At 39.8% G+C, this 15,565-nt stretch overlaps 1 protein-coding gene across 9 annotated transcripts in view; it reads right to left on the reverse strand.

Moving 5' to 3' along the window:
• The window catches only part of FAT1 (FAT atypical cadherin 1), a 125,998-nt gene that overhangs the window by 33,425 nt on the left and 77,008 nt on the right, over window positions 1-15,565 (reverse strand). For all 9 annotated transcript variants that reach the window (XR_015156156.1, XR_015156155.1, XM_086380155.1 and 6 more), the window contains 6 exons: window positions 13,249-13,310; window positions 11,130-11,459; window positions 10,377-10,587; window positions 7,744-7,883; window positions 2,959-3,234; window positions 2,640-2,850 (listed from right to left, as the gene is read on the reverse strand). Coding sequence is in view for 7 of the 9 variants with exons in the window: in XM_086380155.1 (XP_086236281.1) it covers window positions 2,640-2,850; window positions 2,959-3,234; window positions 7,744-7,883; window positions 10,377-10,587; window positions 11,130-11,459; window positions 13,249-13,310 (1,230 nt within the window). In the remaining 2 variants the exon portion in view is untranslated. The remainder of the gene's footprint in view (window positions 1-2,639; window positions 2,851-2,958; window positions 3,235-7,743; window positions 7,884-10,376; window positions 10,588-11,129; window positions 11,460-13,248; window positions 13,311-15,565) is intronic.

Here is a 15,565-nt window from a genome sequence, read left to right on the forward strand (position 1 = left end):
CGGTCATTCACTTTAGGGGAGATTATCGCTGATTTCTAAAGTCTTAATTTGTTCCTTCTATATGAACAATGCAGTTATCCAGACAAACATGCAAATGTGTGCATGTCAGCTGTGACTGTATTATATATACCTACACCCCAAAAGGCATGTCAGAGAGCTGTGCTAGGACCTGCCTCTACCCACGGAGGACACGCTGTGGGTGCCCACTGCCTGACAGTACAGCAAGCTCTGTAAAAGTGGCAACTGCAATGACGGTTAACCTAAGTTTGGGGAAGAAAACCAATTCTAGTCAATACATATTTTTACTGAGTGTCTTCTAATTCCAGAGGTTACAACAGTTTTGAAGACACAATCTACTTTAAAAAAATAAAATACTATAGCTCAGAGTATGGCACAGATGTGTCTCTAAACACATAACTGTTTCTGAAAATATTCTTCAGGGACTTCCATTTTCCCTAAAGACTTGTCATCAGACCAAACTTTTTGCTCAATAAATTGCTGCTAATTAAACCGGCAATGTTATGGCCAGAATTTATAGCTACTCTTCTGAGCTTTATTAAATGACACAAGTCAGGAGCAAGTGAGTATGAGTACACTGTTGAACAAAGGCTGTGTGACCATTTAATAGTGTCAACAAATTTACAGACACGTAATTCTATTGCATTTTAGTGGCAGTCATTTCCTAAAAATCAAGTGGAATAGTATGATTTTTACATTACCAAATCTATGAAATTATCTTAAGTCCAAGTTTTATATCCGAATAGGCCCCTTGTATCATCTGGTTTTTGAGTGGAGACACAGTTCCATTCCTGGAATACCAGATTACTAATCCCATCAGTCATTACAGGCATTTAAAGAATTCTCATGCCTTCAGTCAGGCACCGACAATCATATTTTAAACACCCAGTTGTTGAAAGTTATGTGAAAGCTAAGGGAAAGTTTAGCATTTTCTCCTACACAAACCCAGCCAGTTTGTCTAGGAGAAAATTATTTTATTGAAGTGCTCAGGCATGCACAAATGTAATGTGCTGCTTTTTTTAATGGATAAATTTCTGAACCAGTGGAAAAATCATCTTTATTCAAGTCAACTACACTACACTACATTTCAACACTGCAACCTCAGGCAGTATATGAGGTTTTATTTGAAAGAAATGGCCTAAATTTGGTCATTTTCAGGAAAAACATGAAACTTCAAATATATTAAGAAATAAAAATCGTTTAACCACATAAAATACAGTGATTAAGCACTGTTTTTTAAAAAGTGCTCTCCATTTGCTCAGCTTTGGATTATGTGATCTAGAGTTAGTTATACCCCTATCAATTCTAATGCCTAGAAAGATATATAATTCCTAAATATGCAGAGGTATGGACTTATTTAAAAAAAAAAATCAGGTTAACGGGATGATCTCAATATCCTAAAATCACCATAGGGAAAGAATGGAAGAGAGTATGAGCCTTGTACTAATGGCAGAGAGAGATGGGAAATTGGAAGCTGCTTTCTCCATATTTAAGCGCTAATATTAATACTAATACTTATAGTATTTGGCATGAGTCAGGCAAGTCCTGGAGCAAGGTAACTTCTGACTGGATAAGTCACATGTTCTAGAGCAGATCCTGGCTTCATCAGGGGCAGAACTCATTCACAAGAACATACGTCTGTGGACTGATGGAAGCCCCTACCTGCCAAGCACAAGCGTGAATGCTCCTAGCAGGGCACCTGGCACATAAAATGACAGTCCAGATGAAGACACAGATGACTGAAGAGTAGCCGCAAACAGAACAGCATGCCACTCTGCTGCCGCCACTCTGCTGCTCCAGGAATCGGCAGCAGGCCTCTGGCGCCCTGCCGGGTGCTAAGCCGAGTCAGTCGTGTCCGACTCTTTGCGATCCCAGGCTCCTCTGTCCATGGGATTCTCCAGGCAACAATACTGGAGTGGGCTGCCATTCACACCCGGAGCTGTCCAGGCCCACAGTTCCAGCTGGACTTCCCACCCTTGCTGTCTCTTGCCCGACTCCAGCAGGGCCCCAGCCTTGTCAGCATTTCTTCAAGTCCTTGTCCCAACCCAGGGACCTACTGAAACCACCCTCTTCCATGAGTGAAATGCAGCTGTGAAAGATGCATGGGGTGACAGCGGCAGAAAAGCGAAACCTGGAAGGGGTAGGAGCAGCATAGTACCCTTCATCGGCCGTGACCCAGTGAGAACTGCGGGAGTCAGCACTCCCATCATGGGGCTTCCTGCTCTGCCCCAGAGAAAACACTCTCTGACTAAATGAAAAATGTTAAATCACTGGGCCAGCCTTATTCTAAGAGTATCTGTGGAGGACCGTGACTGTGTGGTTAAAATCATTTTGGAAATCCTAAATTGGTCAAATAAAGTTTTCTTCACTGCAGGACTTCTCAGAGCCTTGAATTATGCTAACATTATGAAATCTTTGAGAACATCACCCAAACGTAGTTAGGACTCTCTATCTTTGCTTTCTAATGAGTTAAAAGTTCAACTTTTTTCCTCTTTCTCCTTTCGGTTTAAGCAGTTTTCATAGTGATATACAGAAATCTTTCAACATCTAGAAGTAATTTTAGAAGAAATATCTTTATAACAAGTGCAAAGTTATAAACCTATGCAGTGCTCCAAAAATACCTGATTCGATGGAGTAGAGTACTTCAGCATTTTTCCCTTTGTCCTTGTCCAGAGCTGTAACCTGCAACACAACTGAGCCCACAGCTGCTGACTCATAAACCCGCCCTTCGTAGGAGGAGCTTGTGAACCAGGGGGCGTGGTCATTGGTGTCGCTGACATTAACAACAATCCTTGCAAAGTTGCGCTTTACAGGGACATCTTGATCTCGTACCTAAAAGAATCAGCATATTATCAATCCTGTTACGGGTAAAAATCACTCTCAATCACATGGAGCCCTCCAGGAACCATATGGTAGCAGAACAATGAACGAAAGCCCTACCATGACTGTGAGAATATGCTGGTGAATGGCTTCATGATCAAGCTTTTCTGACGTATAGAGAGAGCCGGTTGCAGGATCAAGACGAAATTTCTTGAGACTCAATGGATCGATACTGCTCTGCAGAGTGTAGATGAGTTTGTTTTTTTCATCTTTATCCACAGCACTGATTTGCAAGATTTCTGTTTCTGGCACTGTGTCTTCAGGAATAACAACTTCATATTTTGATGTAGAAAATTGAGGACGATGGTCATTTGTGTCTATTACTTTGATGAATACCTGCAACGACAAAATGACTCACATAACAATATTCCTAATTACAATGTTTTCGTGTTAAAAAAAAAAATCAGGAAAAATCAGATGCACACTGAAAAAAAACTAATTTTGAGCAAAACAGAATTCAAACATGAGAAATAAAGGCAACCAAAATCTGGAATAAAAAAACATTTCAAATTTTTCATTGACATACTACCTGTATTAATATGAGTAAGATAATAAAGACCTTTTTAAATTATTGAGACTAATTTTTGAAAGAAAAATGTAACACACATTTCTTTCTGAAATGCATACTTACTTTCTCTTAGGTCTCCAGAGAAGAGATATTTCTAGATTACTCATGGAAAGATAAAAAATTTACTTTACCAAGTTTCATAGATTGATTTCCTGTATCAGATTTGCACCTGTAACTATTAAGCTACTGAGGTGAGGATGCTACTTAAAGGTCACAATATCTGAAGTTCTTGCTCTAATCTTGCCAACTCCAAATCTCTACCCATAAGATATTGTGAATAAGAAGGAAAATTAAGAATGTGCTTTAAAAGCCTTATATTTTTTGATCACAAACTACACATAGATAGTACAGACATTTCTCACTTAAAAGCAATGTTAAGTACACTGGAGATAGTTCTCTTAAGTATGCCAGCATGGGATGAAAATCTTAAAGGAAAAAAGAACAGATGTGTATAAAGTGAGTCCCAATCTAAACTAAAAAAAAAAAAATTTACCCTGACAGTAAGAAGATTAACTTTTAGATTGAAAAGACACATGTGGATAAGGGATAGTAGAAATCACTATGATTACAAAAGGCAGTTCAGTTATAAACAAGAAACCAGAGCTTCACTAGCTCATATGGAATAAAGCTCAGTAGTTTGAATGGCACAAGAGGCCAAAGTCCCTGGACCACATGAGGGTGTTTAACCACTTTGGGGTTAACAGAGGTTAGCAAGTATGTGGACCAGAGCCCTTTTCATGAAGATGATACTACCATTCTGTTCTAAGAATACCAAAACCTCAGTGGTGAATCTGTAACATTAAACTATGTGAATACTAAGTGCATCCACCAAACCCCAGAAGAGTTTTATGTAAAAGTTATGTATGTAAACATTTAAAACTATAGATACCTGAAGGTCAATGATGATCTAAAAGTCATAGCTATAAAGATAATTTCTATAAATTAAATCGTTATATATTCACTTCCAGTATACATTAAAAGACCCTGATGCTGGGAAAGACTGAGGGCAGGAGGAGAAGGGGACAAAAGAGGATGAGATGGTTGGATGGCATCACCGACTCAATGGACATGAGCTTGAGCAAACTCCAGGAGACAGTGAAGGACAGGGAAGCCTGGCGTACTGCAGTCCATAGGGTTGCAAAGAGTTGGACATGACTGAGCGACTGAACCACTGAACAACAAATACATTAAAATGTATTTTTCTCACCAAGTGCTGGGCAGAAATAGTTTAATCCTTCTTCAAGATCACCTGATCCCACCTAAACAGGGACAGCTGGAGTAAGAACAATTCTTATTGATAAAGCAATTCAACTGACATATTTTCTGGGCACGTTCACACTCAGCACTTGTGTTTACGGAGGGTGTAAAGGAATTGTGGACGTCCCTGCCTGTTGAAGCTTTCAACCTCACTGGGCAGTACCTTGCACACACGGGTTTCCTATATTACCAAGGAGGTTTTCAGGAGTCTAGAGATGGTCTGGGCCATTCAGGAAGCTTTCGAGGAGGAGGCAGACTCCGCTTGCACGGCTTTTCGACTGGCGGATGAAATACACCGGAGTGGAAGGAAAAGCTTGGGCACAGACATGAAGGCAAGGGAGGAATGAACATCCTGTCTCTAAGAGACTGCAGAGGAGGGCCTGGACAAGGGGTGACACAGTAAGAGCAGGGAGAAGGGGGTCCAGGAGCAGACCTGTCTCCCAGCAGCGGCAGAGAACTGCATGGCCTGTGTGCCCCAAACTGAGAACTGCATGGCCTGTGTGCCCCAAACTGAGAACTGCATGGCCTGTGTGCTCCAGACAGAACTTCATGGCCTGTGTGCTCTAAACTGCCCGATGGGGAAAATTCACCTCCCATCCTTCCAGTCGGGCCGACAGTCTGGCAGCAGGCAGGGCAGGCTGAATCGCTGGGATAGAGGATGGAGGCAGGAAGGTGACTCAGTGCCAAGAGGCGTCACAAGAGCCCAAACCGGTGCTCATGGGCAAGAGGGAACACACGGGGAGCACTCACGGGGCACAGGCCTGAGAGCCTGGAGAAGGGGACACTGGAGTGTTATCTTGTTTCGCCCTCAGAGGAGCTCTATGAGGAGGGAGTCACTGTGCCCATTTCCCACAGAGGGTACCTGCCCACATACAGGTGTTAAGAGGCAGAGCCCCCATTCAACCCAAACGGCCTGCCCCAGGGTATGCAATCATGATGCTCTAGAGACACCGAAAGAAAACATGAAAGTGAGGCTGTTTCCAAAATAAGGAAAAAAAACCCTGTAAATTGGATTTGGCAAGTTACCTTGAGATATCAGATAAAGCAAAGTGCCTTGATTTAATACCAGTCAGCATCCTCAACAGAAGACGGCAGGACGGGAAGGCAAGGATGGCAGTTGTTCCAACGGGGCACCGACCGCTAGGTCACAACCCTCCACCGCCCACCTCTGTGAGGATGCGCCCAGCCTAACCACAGCAACGCTCTCCATCCATGGACCTGACGCCTGCCGCTCCTGACCTTGATGCAGCAAAACCTGTTCTGTTGGATCCCGAGTTTCACCGGCAAACAGGCATCTACCCGCTGTGCCTTGTCAGCCTGGCTCTGATCTCCGTGTTCTTCTACAGCTGGTGCTTGCCTCTCTGCTCCCACTCAGATTCCTATCTTCCTATACTCAGCCCCAGACTGGGAATCAAAGCCTCATTACTGATTGTTCCCTTACCGCCCACACCTGGACAGGTCAGCCTAGGCCCTGGAACTGCTGCTCTCTGATACTCTGATCAGCTCTCCCTGCCAGCAATTCACTACAATATTATCAAGATCCTCCGCGGATGACTCAGACTGTTACAGAAGTATGCCTGAAGCACTGAAATGGAAGAATTTCTGTGTCCCTGAGAAAAGAAAACTAGAACATATTTACTGGACTTTATGGGAATTTTAGTCACCATATTTCATATGAAGCTCCTAACTACAGCAAGGAAAACTACAATTACCAGGAGTTACGTTTTAAGTGGTAAATACCACCTGTAGATATACCATCTTCAGGAATGAAAACGCTTGGCACCCAGGGTCATTTCTACGCTTTTAAGTTTCCTTTGCTAGACTTCTGGTTAGTCAATTACTTGAACTGATCTCCATACAGTTACACTTTTTAACCTTTCAAAATTATCCTGCTAAATTCATTACAACTTTTGATGCTTTTACTCTCATTTTCATGCTCTAGAGTCTAGCTTCTACAATGAGAACAGTTACTGACAAGATTGAATTAATACTGTGTTGGCAATTTTACATGACAATCTCAAAATGACCCCAAAGCACGATTCATATATCAATTCTAAATACACTAAAAATCACAAGCATTTGGAGAAAGAAATAAGGTCATTTCGCAACTGACTTTAAATTATCTATTCATTTATTAATTGAAAAGACGTCACAGACTGTAATTTTTTTTCTTCAATACAACTAAATGATTTAGCAGATGATCTGTCTTAAGATTTGAAGTATTATAATCTAAAGACAGGAAATTGGAATTCATAAGCATTTTATCTTCTAACATTTAATTTCTTCCTTTTACCTTTCAGACACAGCAAATCATAACACAAGCCTTTAGCTTCTACCATTCTAATGTAAACTCAAAGAGGACAGGACTCTGTGTCCTGTTATTCAGCTTTTGGAACAATACTTGGCACACAGCAAGTATTTAACAAGTTCTACAACCAGCCCTCACCATGAATCAAAGAGAACTGATATGAAAGAAGAGAATTTAAATGTAATTTTTAGGGCTCTGACATTTAAATTTGAAACTCAATGATCTGACCATGTCTTAATCATCAGACAGGAACAAATAAAGATGTTAGAGGAATTATTAGAACAGTTTAATCAGTTATTTTACACAACCAAAGGTAGCCAAGGGGAAAAAACAATTCGAAAAGGTATTTTAAAAGATAATCACTTTAACCAGTTTTAATGCAAATGACTTGGGACAAGTCGTTCTCAACAGTGATATACTTTATACTAACACAATTCAAAATGAGAATTAAAAGATTTTGATGGCATAAAAATGTGTGGGGCTTTTTAAAGTCTACTTTCAAATTTTTTAAAACTGGCTAATTGCATTCAAAACCTAAATCAGGGTTTATGGTGAATTTTCATTGCCTAAATAAAAATCCTCAGTGTGTACATGTATATAAACTGTATCAACACAGTAACTTCTGATGTGGGAACCTCAGAGGGCAGAACCAACTGCCCCACTGCCTGTGGACCCCTAGACCAGAATTCTGTGCCATCAGCCATTCACCTACCTGAGTCAGTATAGTGGTAGTCCCATCTGTAGCCTCAACTGTGAGGTTATAGTTTGATTTCTGTTCTGCATCAAGAGGCTTGGCAATAATGATGGTTCCAGTGCCCCTGTCCACATCAAAGTGACTGTCGTAGTTGCCACCTAGTTTAAGTTAGGACAAACAAAAGTAGAAACAGGTCACAGGATGAAAATCTACCAATTATTTTGTGGCTTTCTAATTTTTAATGGCAGTTAAAAAAAAGAAGAAAGAAAAAAATTCTGATACAGTGATCAGAGTGATTCCAGGGAGCTTTCATTTTGAAAGACCAGAAAACAAGGACCAACTAGAAAGACAACATTTCCTTACTGAAAAAAAAGGAAGAAAAAAGGCTGATCCATGACTGTTGAGGAAGCTACTAAGTGAGAAGAAGCAAGAACTGAGAACAACAACAACAAAAAAACATTTATAATTCTACCAACCAACTGCTGAATTACTTTCAGTTTGTTTCTTCAAGGGTTTTGAATACTTTACATCTCAGTAGCTACATATCGCATCATTTAGTAACCAAAGGTGGCCACTTAAAATTTTACTTAAAAATTTTTTTTACTTAAAAAAATTGTGACAATTAGAGCATACAGATCTAATAAAATAACTATTAAAAACAAATGTTAACTTTGAAAAAAATAGAAGTTAATGCCAGTTAGTCCTGACTCTACACTATTGGACATTTTTTCCCATTGCTGTGGGACACAAAGCTTAATGAAGCAAAGTTTTCTATAATATTAACGTTACCCAAATGCATTCCCCATCATATTCAAGACAAAACTCTCTTTTCAAAGCTATTGAACTTGAGATACTTATACCAATGAAATGAGATGGCATGAAAATAAAGTCTAAACACCATGATGAAGTTCTATGACTAAATCTAACCAAAAACCAAAACAGCACATGCACAAAACAGAATGTTGAGTTAAATCTAAAAATCCAAGGATCTACGGATGTATGGAAAGTCAGTACATTTGCAACTGGGATGGATGAGCATGGACCCGCTATGAAAAGAAAAAGCAATGACAGATGGTCACTGGAAAGAATAAAATTTGAAAAATGGCTGTTTTTCTTTAGATCTCATAATCTGAGGCAAATTATGTGATCTCAGCAGATACCTTCTGCTGTACAGTTCAGGTCACAAGTCATCGGAAAGATGTAAAACACTTCTCTAGCAAGTGTGTCTCCTGGCACAGCCAAAAAGAAGCAAGCATGGAAGGCAAGCACAGAACAAGGACAGCAATCAGTCACAGCGGTTCGAGGCAGTCCGCTTACACGGCGGTGGGGGCTGGCGGGGGGCGGGGGTGGAGGGGGATGGGGGAGGCGCTGAGAGGGTGTGAGGTGCTGCTTGGGGGCAGCCTGCTCATCTGGAAATGCGACAGGAATTAAGGCAAAGCAAGCAAACTGCTCTCACTGCAGTTGACTATGAAGAGTCCTTTTTGTTCATTTAAAACTAAACTGTAATGGTTTCACAGGTGTCAACAGGATCAACAATTTCATTCAAAGACCAAAGTTGGGAAAATAGCCCAGCTATCTAGAGAGAAAGTTTAAGGGGTACAGCCTGAACCCCGTGTCCCAGAAGCTTCAACCTGCTGAGACAGCAGCTGGGGCAGGAGAGCTCGGGGATGAAGAGGGAAAAGGGATACTGGGTTCCAGCTAGAAACAACCTGAATATACCTCTGATTTTAATTATCTTTGTAATTAAAATACTGTGTAGACATAAGAATTAAAATACTAAGATATCAAAGTCTAATGTAAAGTTTTCAGGATGTTGTACGACTTTCTATGCCTAGCTAAATTAAATGACAGAAAAAAAAAAAAAAAAAAAGGAATTGGCTGAGGCATATAATTTTTTTAGCCTGATTTAATCTAGTGATCCCCCAGGCGGTACAGTGGTAAAGAATCCACCTGAAATGCGGGAGACATGGGTTTGACCCCTGGGTTGGGCAGATCCCCTAGAGAAGGGAACAGCTACCCACTCCAGTATTCTTGCCTGGGAAATCTCTGGACAGAGGAGCCTGGTGGGCTACAGTCCATGGGATTGCAAAGAGCTGGACACGACTTAGTGACTAAACAACAACAATCCAGTGAAGCCTGCTTCCTACTGAAAACGAGGTAAATCAAACTTAAAAGTCATAGTTGACACTACCACTTATAAATTAGAAATTTTAACCATATTCCCTATAAAATACTGACACGTGACAATCACACAGGCAGTTATTTTAAACATTCAAATCATATTCACTAAAAATAGTTACGTGCCATATGTCATATACCAAGAAGGAAAAATTAAGAAGCTGTGGCTTTGGACCAAACATTCATATTTCTCTGTGTCCTTTTGATGTACTTTTAAAAACCTTACTTTTATATTAATAAGGTACATACACAGTGCTTTTATTTTAAACACAGTGCTTTTATTTTATTTTTATGTTGGTTATTACCGTAAAAAAATGTTGCAGGCAAAATGATGCAATTTAAAACAAATTCTCCACTTACAGGTCTTACTATCAATTTTAAATTCTGAGATGTGCACAAAAAGCAGAAAACCAGAAATGGGCTCCCCTCAGTGTGACCTAGACAGGACAATGAGAACTATCATGAACACTTACCGATGATGTCAAACCAGAGAGGTATGCCTGGAGGCTCAACAGATATGACTCCAATCATGTGAGCAACTGGATCACTTTCCATTACAGTAAAGGTAAAAAATGATTCTTCAAATGAAATTGGCTCCAGGGATGGTTTCGGTTTGGAAATCCATTCAATGTGGAGCCGAGTGGTTGACGACTTTTGGGGGCGACCATTATCAACAGCCTTAATCTATAAAATGTGGGCAGAGAGGGGAAAAAAAACCGCATATAAAAAGCTGCATCCCATAACTGAAGCATGCATTGGTTTGGGCTGCAGCCCATGGGGTCGCTTAGGGTCGGACACGACTGAGCGACTTCACTTTTACTTTTCACTTTCATGCATTGGGGAAGGAAATGGCCACCCACTCCAGTGTTCTTGCCTGGAGAATCCCAGGGACGGGGGAGCCTGGTGGGCAGCTGTCTACGGGGTCGCACAGAGTCGGACACGACTGAACTGACTTAGCAGCAGCAGCAACACTGAACCAATTTCAAACACTTAATATCCCGTGCTGTCTATTCCATGTGTTTAATGCCTGATAAAAAGAGCAACCTTTTCATGCCTCGCTGAACAGAAATAACTGGAATAATGAAGGGAAAAACAAACCCACACTTCCCACTGTTAGGTTACCACAGGGAGGTCAGTAAATGGAGAGAAAGTTGTGAGAGAAGAGACTTAAGGCTAGATTAATAGTCAAAGCACGGAAGAAATTCAAAGACTAGATCTTCACTCACTGAAAGAATATCATATTCTCCAGCTCCAGAAAACTTCTTGGACAAAACCACTCCCGTTTTTGGCTCAATAAAAAATTTGCCGTGCTCATTCCCCTCTTCGATGCTGTAGGAGATTTCTGCGTTGGGACCTTCGTCTTTGTCTGTGGCGATCACACGATACAAAGGCTCTCGTTTGGCGTTTCTTTCCCGTTCTGGCTTTTCCCGCTCTGGGAGTCTGATCTTGTAGAACTTTTGCAGGAACTGAGGCTTGTTGTCGTTTTCGTCAAGGATCTTCACGATGACTCTTGTGATGGTTGACTTGGGGGGGCTACCGTTGTCTGTCACAGTAACCTGTTTTTTTTTTTTTTTTTAAAAAAGGTAGTATCAAGAAATGTTTTTAAGATATACTGTATAAAAAGTGAGTGTCTTCTTCCTAATGATAATCAGCTTTTGTATAAGCCTCTGCAGTTCACACAGCACTATGACACACACAGGTTCTCTGACCACTGCCCCGTGAGGGGGCAGGACCACCTCTTCACTTTCACACAGCAATTCGGGGCGGGGGGCGGTGGGCAGGGGATAGGGAAGAACCAGCTCTGAGCTCCGGCTCTCTCCTTACCCCGTTATCCCTCTTCCTCACACACCCTAACAGTAATGTGACAGCCACCAATGTTAAGCTCTCACAAACTTAGTATTTTTAAGTGAAGGAAGAGATACATGAAGATTTTGTTAAGTACTTAAAGAGTCCTCTTATATATGTTTAAAAATAGAATCTTAACATGCTGCATTTAAAAACTATCACTTTTAAACCTCATCAATAAAATAAGTTAAATCAGCCAGTTAAAATACACATTAAGTATAAGGAGCAAGCCTTTTAATACTAGCGATCATTTTGCTTGGCTCTCTTTTTATTGTACAGAAGTTCTGGTAGAGAGGACACAAACACTTAAATTGAAGGCCAACTTATTAAAGAAGGTTTTCAGTAAAAGAAATGCAAAATAACTTTCATTCTAGGTATTCGGGTATTGAGTTTAGGTATGAAAATCTAAGATTCTTGAGGATTACACTGATGAATGCTTCTGTATGCATAAGAAACAATTTCACCTTCAAATTACATGTTCATTTCCCCTTCAATATGTACATTAAAAGGAATGACCTCAGTTATTCTCCCCTCACCCACATCCTCCCAAATTAATCAATGTAATACTAAAACCATTAAAGTAGACTGAAGTTTCCTGTGGAACTATGTTCCTTTTAAAGCTTGGCAGGTGTAAATTCTGTTGTTTATAAAAGTGTGAATGAATGTATCCTGAGGGTACTTGTCAAGACTATTTAAGTAAAGTTAACTGCTTTAATTAAAGTACATGATTTTCCTTCCCAACTCTCAAAATAAAACCAAATTGTATTTACTATTTTAATTTTAACTTGTCAAAATATTTCCTTTTGATCAGTTTTCATATGATCCATAGGGAAAAGGAAAAATTAAAGAGAAATACACCATGTACTATGCTTTGTAGCATTCATCAAATTGTTCCTAAATTTGGGGTCCTAACCTGCCGCCAGTCACAAAGCTTTTCACATGTGACTTAACAAAAAAAAAAACAAATTCTTTTTTAAGACAGTCAAATCCATGCCAACTCTGGCCTTCAAATAAATGACCACAAAAGGACTCCAGAAAAACATACATGTTATTATAAGCAAACTAATCTTATTTCCCATCAATATCTTACTATCATCTTTGAAGCCCTAAGTATCTTATACCTGCTCCCATCGGCCTCTGACACTCACTGAGAAAACAGCCTCCAGAGTGGGGCACACAGCTAACAGGTGTGCAGTGCGGTTCTAACCAGGGTGACAGGGCCACACAACGAAGGCTGCCATCGTTTGCAACCTGCGGCTCTGGATGTTGTGGCATCTGTTTATTTTCTGGGAATAAAACGGTGTATAAAGGAGACCTGAACTATACTCACAGTGTTTTCTTTATTTTCCTTTTTCTTAATAACCAGAAGCTAATATAACAATATAGCAGCAGCTATGAATGACTAATGTGAGACCGCTCTTTCTCATAATATTTATGATTACAATAGTCTTCACGTTATTACAATATCCTTCAAATTATTAAAAATAAAGAAATGCTTACTTCCAGTATGTGTTCATCTTGCTGCTCTCGGTCTAGTTTCCTTGCTGTGGTTGTGATGAGACCTATGAAATGATAACAGCTCATGAATCCTAACAAAGTAAAGTCCATTACAAAACACCGTACCTGAAACCACACACTGAGAGTAGAAGTTTGAGTAAACGCTTAATCTATTCTCAAGAGGAATACATTATTCATTCATATATAGCTAATTATTTTATTGACAAAAATACACATTATTTATTAACATACTTTATACTTTCTCAGGGCTTCTCCGGTGGCTCAGACAGTAATGAATCCGCCTGCCATGTGTATTTTATTGACAAAAATACACATTATTTATTAACATACTTTATACTTTCTCAGGGCTTCTCCGGTGGCTCAGGCGGTAACGCCCGCCTGGGTTCGATTCCTGGGTTGGGAAGATCCCCTGGAGGAGGGCATAGCAACCACTCCAGTATCCTTGCCTGGAGAATCCTCATGGACAGAGGCCTGGCAAGCTACAGTCCATGAGGTTATAAGAAGTCAGACACGACTGAGTGACTAAGCACAGCACACAGCATACTTTCTCTTTTTAATAGTTCTTAAACATATAAATGACAAGAATTAAGTGGAAAAAATCAGTTCCATTTAAAAATTTTGTTTAGTAGTTTCCACATTACATTTTCTCAGAAAAAATTTTTATAGAAAGATGAAATTATCCAGGATTTCAACCTCATCCGTATCTCCTGTGACTGCTGCAGAGGTAATTAAGAATTGACAGAAAAAGCTTCTATATCAAAAAGGACTACTGGAAAATATAATGTTGACTATGATTTATTACCTCTGGGCCATCCACCCTCAAACATGAGGAACTGTCATAAAAAGTAATGGGATTTTCCAGTAAATGCTAGTCAAATAACAATCTTTCAATTTCCCCCAAAAAGAAGAAAAAGATCATTATCCTCAAAGAAACCCCATGTCCATTATTCCTTTGATTTTCCTATCAAATAAGAATATCTATATCTTATATTATATAATATATTATATATACATGTATCTTAATATATTTTAATTCATTAAAATTAATGAAATATATTCTTATATTTCACACAAATTAAAAACAAAATCCCTCCAATCACTAAAATATCCTCTGCAAATTGTGTTGATGATGGACAGGTATAACCTGAGTGGTTCTGACATCAGATGTGAGGATCAGGTAAGGCCTTCAGGTGGCAAATCACCGCCATGACTAAGCCTCCTTTTGCCCAGCTTTCTGTGGCTTTCCACAGAGAAATTTCTCAAATAATTCATATTTAAGAACAGATTTTATCATTCTAATTGATTTTCCCCTATTATCCTAGCTAATTTGACAAAACTACCAACTGAAGGCTATTTAAAGCATTTCTCTAAACTTGTAAATGAAAAGTTTGTGTTTTCATTTAATTCAACGTCTTTTTTTCCCTTAAATAGTCACTAAGAATCTACATCAGCATTATCTTCCCCACAATTCAGTGAAGCAACGCTCTCTTTTTAATATGGACAACAAAAGACTATATTGTACGTTAGAATCTGGGGTTTTTCCAAAACCGTATTTCTAGATTAAAAGAGGTTCAAGGCAAATGGTTCACAATGCTTAATGGTGTGAAAATGTGGCTTACTGTCACACAGGTTTGATTTTCATTAGTCGAAAAACTTTTAAAGTTAATCCCCTTTTTCTCTCCTTATCAAAAGTTTACCACACTTTCTGATTGTGGTTTTAAGGAATTCAAAAATGACAGAAAATCGCTGTGATTAGTCCCATCTAATTGTCCTCATGTACCTATCAGAAACTTGCTCTTAATGTTAACATCGCAAGAGGCCACAGCTTGTCATGTTCACAGCAAAACAGGGTTCTGCTCTATAGAACATAATGATTCATTACAGGAAATCTTAGCAAATAACTTTCTGTGACCAATAAGTTAAGTATCTTAGCAAATACGATTCCTCACTTTACAATTTCCTTACAGCACACCAGACTGCTAATGAGGATGACCTTATGTCCATATTACCAGTTCAGTATAAAGATGAAAGAGTTCCCTGGGTAGTTCAGCTGGTAAAGAATCTGCCTGCAATGCAGGAGACCCTGGTTAGATTCCTGGGTCAGGAAGTTCCCCTGGAGAACGGTTAGGCTACCCACTTCAGTATTCTTGGGCTTCTCTGGTGGCTCAGATAGTAAGGAATCTGCCTGCAATGAAGGAGACCTGGGTTCGATCCCTGGGTTGGGGAGGTCCCCTGGAGGAGGCCATGGCAACCCACTCCAGTATTCCTGCCTGGAGAATCCCCATGGACAGAGGAACCT

The sequence above is a fragment of the Bos grunniens genome, chromosome 27 (genome assembly GCF_055505025.1).
Source record: "Bos grunniens cultivar Pamir isolate PY7600 chromosome 27, Bosgru_T2T1.0, whole genome shotgun sequence".
NCBI lineage: Eukaryota > Metazoa > Chordata > Mammalia > Artiodactyla > Bovidae > Bos > Bos grunniens.